Below are 8,377 nucleotides of genomic sequence, written 5' to 3'. Positions count from 1 at the left end.
CACAGACGCTGATGTCGACTTTGAACGTTGTTAATTTACGATATATAGCAGCAGGCTACCTTCTCAAAAATTATGAATATTACCCAGAATCCACTGTTTTAATAAAAAACAGTATGTTACTGTCGAAATTTGGCCGTTTTTTTTCAGCGATTTTTAACAGTGAATTCACAAAACCAATAAATTCTGTCAAAAACCATCCAGCAATGGAGATGACTTTAAGTTGCACAGCAAAATCTCCAGTGTTAATTTAACACTCTGAGTGTGGAGTCTGTGGACTCATATAAACTCTGAAGCAGTGTTAAAAGTAAAACACTGAAGCAGAGTTGAAGTTAATGAGATAATTAAGAAATTAATTGGGTCATGATTACCATTATTGAAGACACCTGATGGTAACAAGCAGACAGACCAAACGAGAAAATCACAATTTGTGTGTCACCATTATAGTGGTCAGTGTTTCCTTTAGTTGGGAGCTTGGCTTGTGGCTTTTTACTTTAAAAATTTGTTTTGCAAGTCAAGAGCGAAAGTCATCGGGTTATGATCATTATGTTTTAATATAATCGTTGTTTGACCTGAGTTACTGAACTAATTTACAGCGTTTTCTCTAAATATAAAAAGACAGTTCAGTTCATAATTTATTCATGCCGCATTGCATGATGGGAGCCATGGATGAGTTTTTATTGGCTACAACATGCTTTTTTTGATGGTCTCCTTTGTTGTGATGCTCAAGTTGATTCTTGATGTCTGTGTTTCTAAACTAAATCATTTTTTCTTTATGTAGAACTAACTTTTAAAATCGTGTCATATTGTGCCAAAAATGGTGGATTGCTATCTTTTTTTTTTCCTCTTAATTTATGTATACATTAATGAAACCCTTAACTCACGCATTCAGATCACTACATTACAATTAGTTCAAACCACAATCAATAACTCACATGATTGCCTTTGCTCTGGTCTGTATGTTATAATTCTGTTACCACAGCAACACAAAGTCTAAAGTAAACGTCTGAAGGTTCAAGATCCCAACTAAAGCAAACATATAATGGTGACACACAAATTGTGATTTTCTCGTTTGGTCAGTCTGCTTGTTAACATCAGGTGTCTTCAATAATGGTCAATCATGACCCAATTAATTTCTTAATAATCTCGGTAACTTCTACTCTGCTTCAGTGTTTTACTTTTAACACTGCTTCAGAGTTTATACGAGTCCACAGACTCCACACTCAGAGTGTTAAATTAACACTGGAGATTTTGCTGTGTAGCGAGCTGATTTGGGCTGATTTGCACTCAAACAGATGGTAATCATGCAGATACATTCAGATTAAACATAAAACACACTCTCACATATATAAAAACTGTTGAAAAATAAAACAAACAAAGAAAAAGGCGATTGCTATAAGTTCCGCCTCCATCAGCTGACAGGTGCGTCAGAGTGCGCCACGAGGGAGCGCCAAAATTTAAGTATACTATCTTTCTCCTTTCCAGTGGATCGCCTCATTCTGTTTGTTACACTGTACGCTGCAAAACCATGAAGTTTTTTTACTATAGTAAAAGTGAATTCACTGCTGGGTGTCCTCCTGCATTTCCGCCAGTATCCTGCAGCAGTGAGCGGAGATATAAAAGCTATGTTTCATCAGATTCGCCTGCTCCCTGAAGACTGGCCCCTGCTGTGGTTCTTATGGAGAGACTGTAAAACTGAGAGGCCTCCAGATGTATATGAGTGGAGAGTCCTGTCCTTTGGGAAAATGTGTAGTCCCTGCTGTGCTACCTTTGCCCTTCAGAGCCGGGTAAGGGAACACAGTGATATCTACAAAGACAACTATGACTCTGTCCACAACTTCTAACCCTTAAAAGTCTTGATCCTCAGGAGTCAACGCTGGGTCTCAGTTGGTACTGCACTACCCACTGGGCAAAGTTACGGCCAGTGGACGTCTTTTTATGTCTTTGATGATGTTGAAAAGACATCCACTTAGGAGCCAGAATGAAAGTTTTTTTTACGTCTTCTGTACGTCAGATTTAGACGTTCAGAGAACCTCCTTACAAGGTTAAAAACTAGTTCAAAAGTAGTCAGTAGAAATATTTTCAACATCATTTAAGGTTGATTTAGGCTTAACTTAGACTGTTTCTAGACCAAATCAACACTCTCAGGGATACAAGCACTGCCCTATAACCTACACAATTGTGACGCTGCCCCTACACTACAAGAGCAAACCCAGACAGCAAGCAGCTTCAGTCCAGATCCGGCCCACATCTGGCCCGCATGGATTTCATGCGGGCCAGATCTGGGCCAACACTCTGTTACTGTCTGGGAAGCTCATTGTGCAGGCCCTGTGGAGCACAGAAAGAGGATGGGATGAGCCCATAGAAGGAAACCTGCTTCAGTCCTGCCTCGAATGGGAAAAGCAATTGTCTTATCTCCAGTATATCACCATCCCCCGATGTTACGCTCCTCCTCACAACAGCAACCGTACGACATATGAGGCTTACATCTTGTGTGACGCCTCAGAGAAGGCATATGGAGCTGTGGCCTATCTCAGAGTCACAGACTCACATCTTCACCTCATTCATCATGGCATGCTCCAGAATAACGGCCCACAAGCAGGTGTCAATAACCTGACTGGAGTTGTGTGCTGTGCTCACTGGAGCCCAACTGGCCGAGTTACTCCAAACTGAGCTCTCACTACCCCTTCACTCAGTCTACCTGTGGACAGATTCCACTACAGTGCTTCAGTGGATCCAGTCCAGCTCCTGCAGGTAATACGTTTTTTTTGTGTGGACTTGGATCTGTGAGATACAGGAGCTGACCTCTCCGGAGCAGTGGTAATCTAGCCTTGATACTGACTCTTTCTTAATGTCATTACGTCATTCAGATCTGTTAAATCCACCCTGCAAGGCATCCTGAAAGACCAAGTTGTGGAGGAGGAAGTGCTCCTAACAGCTCTCACAGAAGTTGAAGGGCTCCTTAATTCTAAACCACTCAGATATGCCTCCTCTGATGTGGCTGATCCAGACCCCATCGCGCCAAACCTGATGCTCATGGGGCATCTTGACGCTGAATGAATGACAAACATGATTTAAATAGATAATTTATCTAATCCAATCAGTTTATTAATCTACTTGTGAGCACAAATTGAGTTATTTTGATTTAAGAGAGAAAAAAAGCATTTAGACAGCTTGTTAAAACGGTTTTCATTGTTTGTGGTCATGGCAATTAACATAAGACCAATGTCCAAAACATAACAAGCCAAATCAAATCAGTCCTTTAACAAAATACTGCAGGAAACATGCCTAGAGAGAACATGGTAAGTTTTCATGTAACATAATTATAACTGAAAAAACTATGTATTCTAATGTTAGATGATTTTCTATTATTATTATTATTATTACTACATGATTTCTACCTTGATTATTCAAGATAACACATCATTCTATGTCTAATTAGCTTTCCAATAACTTAACACAATAACAAAATCTACAAAATAGGCGAATATCATTCCAGATGCCCTAGTCCAGTGTCCTAGTATTTACACTCTACGCTCTCAATTAAACTGAAAAATTATTATTATTTTTTTTTTTTTACTGCACTGTTTTATCTCTTGATGGTCTTTTGTAATGTAACAGTTATTTTCACTATAACCTCTAATAAACTTCACGAGCCAATGTATCTGTTTATCTGCAATTTATGGGTAAAAGGACTTTTTGACACTGCTGGATTCTACCCAAATTCATTTGTTATCATATGATCATGTGATTTCTTATGTTCGATGTATGAGTCACATATTTGTAATTTATTCATCTGCTTTACACTGTAGAAAATATCTACTTGGTTCTACTTAAAATCGTACGTTAAGCAGCTGCTTCAAAATTTCAATTAAAAACAAAATGGATTAATCTTGTTAAGCTGTGAATTGGCTTCTGTGAGTCAACATGACTATACAATTATTGTTGTTTCAAATTTGCTATGCAAGTTCAAAATAAAGTGAACTCAATAATGAGCATTCTGTTAACTTATCCCCATTAGTGGGTTCAACTTAGTAATTTCAATTATGTAATGTATTTGACTTAGAGTATCAAGTTAAGATGATCTAAAAGAATGTCTTGTTTTAACTTAATTATAAAAACAGACAAATTTGAGTGCATAACTTTTTAAAACAATGTTAAGCCAATACAAGCTATACATAAACACTTGCAACCAATGCTTTTTTTGGTACCAAACTTCAGTTGGGTGTGGTCATATAATGAGGCTAAGATAAATAGAAAGATTGTGCACAATCATGGGAAAGAAAAAATTGACATTTGTCCACAAGACAATCATTGACACCCTTCTCAAGGAGGGTAAGCCCCAAACATTAATTGCCAAAGAAACTTGTTCATGGCAACCCGCCTCATCTTGTGTGACAAAAAAATGAGGCACATGGCCGACTGAAGTTTGATTGCTTGCTGGCGGGTAAACTTGTTCGTCTCGAGGCCTGGCTTCATTTGGTAGTTCCAAACACACCAAATCCGCAACACACCAAAGACTTGTACCCCACACAATTTAAAATGGCAAGTTCATTCAAGCATCTGGAATTTGTGATTCATTGAAGTAACTTATGAACCTAAATTGGAAGAATGAAAACAAACAATTGAGTTGACATTTCAAAACACATTTTTTAATGTCTGATTTAATGACAAATATAAGTTATAACTTTTTGATCCGATATTTTTTTTCAGTGTATTATATTTAACGTAAACTGTAAAATGCTACCTGCTGGCACAGACTGGTATAGACGGGCAGTTATTTTAACTTAAGAGAGGGAAAGAAAAGCCTTTAGAGAGCTTGTTAAAAGTGTTTACAATGTTTGTGGACCATGCAATTAGCATGAGACCAGTGTGCATATATAGCAAACCTAATCAAACCTTTACAAAACACTACAGGAAATATGCCAACAGAGAACATGGTAAGATTTAAATTGTTGCAACTGGAGAAAAAAAAAAATTATATATATAAAATTTAATTTCCCCACATATCATTCCAGGGGCAACCATCACTGGAGAATGAGACCAGTGTCTCAGTATTTACACTCTCAGGTCTTAATGAAACAATGGAAAACAGATTTGTGTTTTTTTCTTTTACTGCACTGTTTTATCCTCTTATGGTATTTTGTAATGCAACTATCATTTTCACTATAATCTCATATAAGAGGCTTCACGAGCCAATGTATATGTTTATATGCAATTTGTGTATAAATGCACTTTATGGCACTGCTGGATTCTACCCTAAATTCATGTATGATTTATTAGCTGAAGATCATGTGATTTCTTATTCAGGATGTATGATTCAGATATTTGTCATTTATTCATATGCCCTGTGTGAAATTTCAACATTAACAGTAATGGCATATGACAGGTATGTGGCAATATGCAGACCACTGGAGTATCATTCAGTAATGACTAATCACAAAGTCCTTGAATGGATCCTTTTCTGCTGGCTGGCCCCCATTTTCTTCATCTCTGTTCTAATTGTATTAACAGCTAGACTCACTTTATGTGGCTCTACTATTGAAAAGCTATATTGTGAGATTTGGGCAGTTGCAAAACTTTCTTGTTTTTCTACAACAGTAAATAATGTGTTTGGCTATACTGTTATTCTTGTATACATCGGACATGGTGTATTGATATATTTCTCCTATTTTCAGTTGATACAAAACTGCCTGAAGTCAATAGAGAGCAGGCACAAATTTATGCAAACATGTGTGCCACATTTGCTTTCACTAATCAACGTGACTATTGCATTTTTGTTTGATGTACTGTACAGTCGTTATGGCTCAAAAAATGTGCCACAAGGTGTACGCAATTTTATGGCCCTGGAATTCCTACTCATACCACCAATTTTAAATCCACTTATTTATGGATTAAATCTGACAGCAGTACGTCAGCAAGTTATTAGACTATTTTTCAAGAAAAAGGTTGGAATATCTAAGTGATTATTTCAGTAATTCAAAAGACTCAATGCTTTTCTGTGTTTTAGAATGCTTGTTGGTTTAATGGAGTGCCGCAGTGACCCCCGGTAAAATCTGCAGTGCACACCCCATCCATCTTATTGATTCTATAAAATTATGGCAGCACCAAACATAAATAATTGCCCTTATAAATAATATTAATCACAGTACATCATTTTTCTTCAGGTGGTTTGTTTCATGGCACATCAGTATTGAATTAAATTCATGTTCAGCAATGATTAACTGTTCTACAGTTTTCAGCGGTTTTAAAGCCAGAAATACTGGTATATAATCTGTGGTTTATGATTGTAGGATTTATTTTATTTTATTTTAATTATTATTATTATTATTATTATTATTATTATATTCTTAATATGCTATAACAATTTTTCATGATTGGTTAAAAAAATTAATTTTGTTGCTAACATTTACAAAAAACTCTACATCATAACTGTTCGTGCTAAGAAACAACTTAACTGAACATTTACATTTACAGTGAGGAAAATGTATGCATGTATAGCCCTATGTAAATCATGTTGTTTGCCTAAATAATTTATAATAAAAAAAAAAAAAAAAAAAAAAAAAAAATATATATATATATATATATATATATATATATATATATATAGCTATATAGCAATATGGTTAGCAATATGTAATGCGGTAATACAAATCTAAGATATTTTAAGATATATTTGTATTCACTTCCTGTCTATTCATAAACTGAGAGAAATATAATAGGTGTGTTCAACTTGAATCACAGCTCAGCGAGAGTAGCCACACACAGTCAGCTACTGAAAACAGAAACATCAAGCTGGAGACTAGTGGTGGAAATTATGATTCTTTCTAGAGATTCATTCATTTTCAGTTCGTTCACCAAAATGATTCGTTCAGAATCGTTCAATGATTCGTTCAGTTATTTCTTCGTATTAAACAAAATAAAGCAGGTGGCAAAAAAGAGTGTATTATGTGTTATGTCTTTAGTCAACGAACGTATTCACTTGTTACAACAACTGATCTGGCTTAATTAAAATGTGTGTATAATTGCATTCAATATATAAAGTCTAATTAAATTGTTTAGATGAAGAAAGCACAAGGTTTTCTTGCCTAATTAGCATTTTAATTGTTATCTATTATCTGTTATCTGTATATTATATATTCACATTCATAAATCGGGGATTAAACGTGGAGTTGCTAAATATCAAAACAAGCGTATGTGCACAGTACCGTACCTTTGCATTTTCCGAGATTGACATGCTAAATGGCAGACGGTTTACTCTCATTCATTACGTTCACGAACGAGATATGCTATGTAACAGTTAATTTCATTTCAGTTCATTTCATTCACGAACGAGATGTACTAAATCATTCAACTCGTGCAAGAGCGACATGGCTATCATTTCAGTCATTTCGTTCACGAACGATAAGATGTCTAGAACTAGTTCAGACTCGTATGAAACTCGTTCATTGAAGGGCGTATTCGTTCACTACATTGAACAAATCACATACTCTGTCACATATCATACTTGAAGGCTATTGGCTCGAGGTTGAGTAATTCTTTGACAGGTTGAAATGGTTCAGTTACCGGTTCACTGAGCTGCGCATGCGCTACTAATACCGCTGCGCTGCTGTGGAGGGAGGAACTTCAGTGAACGAGAAATATGAGTCAGTGGATTACGTGAACGAGAACGATTCATTCACCTAAAAGATTCATTCAAAAAGAACGATTCGTATATGAACGACACATCACTACTGGAAGACTGTGTTTGCATACACTGTAAAAACGACAATTCTTTATTTTGAAGTTGTAGTTGACACCCAGTTAGACTGAGGTCAACTTATCTGCGCATGCTCATTTGAAATTTGTCATGGCAACCGGATGCGACAAGGTTTGCAAGGATTTTCCCGGTAGCTCCTTTCAAAAAATTGAAAGTTTGTCCCCGCCATCTTGTCACGATGTCAGCGGTCATTTTCCCTGACGTCTTTATTGAAGAGAAACATTCCTTCTAATTCTAGTTCAGATAATTCAGAAAGTTCAGATAATTTGGCTTTTTCAGCTGGGGATTTACACATTTTTGAATTAATTCTTAGGCACTATACAACTGTTTATCGGTCAACTTTGGAAATATTGCATTATTTGTAAGGTCTCAACAACACTGTAAAAAAGTTAACTTCTAATTTTCCTGTTTACGAAAAATTCTCAAATACCAAAAAAATTATATTTTCTTGAAACTACACAAAAAGCATTGTCAGACCAACAAAATTACCCCAAATGTTGCCCCAACTAGTCAAAAACAGTTGTCTGAACTGTGAAGAATTGCATACACTGTAAAAGAAAAAAAAAAGTTAACATCAACTTAAAAAAATAAGGCAACTTATTGCAAGCGCTTTTTTGAGTA

The 8,377-nt window shown here is 36.0% G+C and overlaps 1 protein-coding gene across 1 annotated transcript; it reads left to right on the top strand.

Annotated features, from left to right (window-relative positions):
- The first annotated feature begins 4,919 nt into the window (after positions 1-4,919).
- LOC127972556 (olfactory receptor 52D1-like) lies at positions 4,920-5,963 on the top strand. Its single transcript, XM_052576159.1, has 2 exons — positions 4,920-4,937; positions 5,016-5,963. The coding sequence occupies exons 1-2, from the start codon at positions 4,920-4,922 to the stop codon at positions 5,961-5,963; spliced, it is 966 nt and encodes a 321-aa protein (XP_052432119.1).
- Positions 5,964-8,377: the final 2,414 nt, after the last annotated feature.

The sequence above is a fragment of the Carassius gibelio genome, chromosome B15 (assembly GCF_023724105.1).
Source record: "Carassius gibelio isolate Cgi1373 ecotype wild population from Czech Republic chromosome B15, carGib1.2-hapl.c, whole genome shotgun sequence".
Classification (NCBI taxonomy): Eukaryota; Metazoa; Chordata; class Actinopteri; order Cypriniformes; family Cyprinidae; genus Carassius; species Carassius gibelio.
This window is presented reverse-complemented; position numbering and strand designations above follow the sequence as displayed.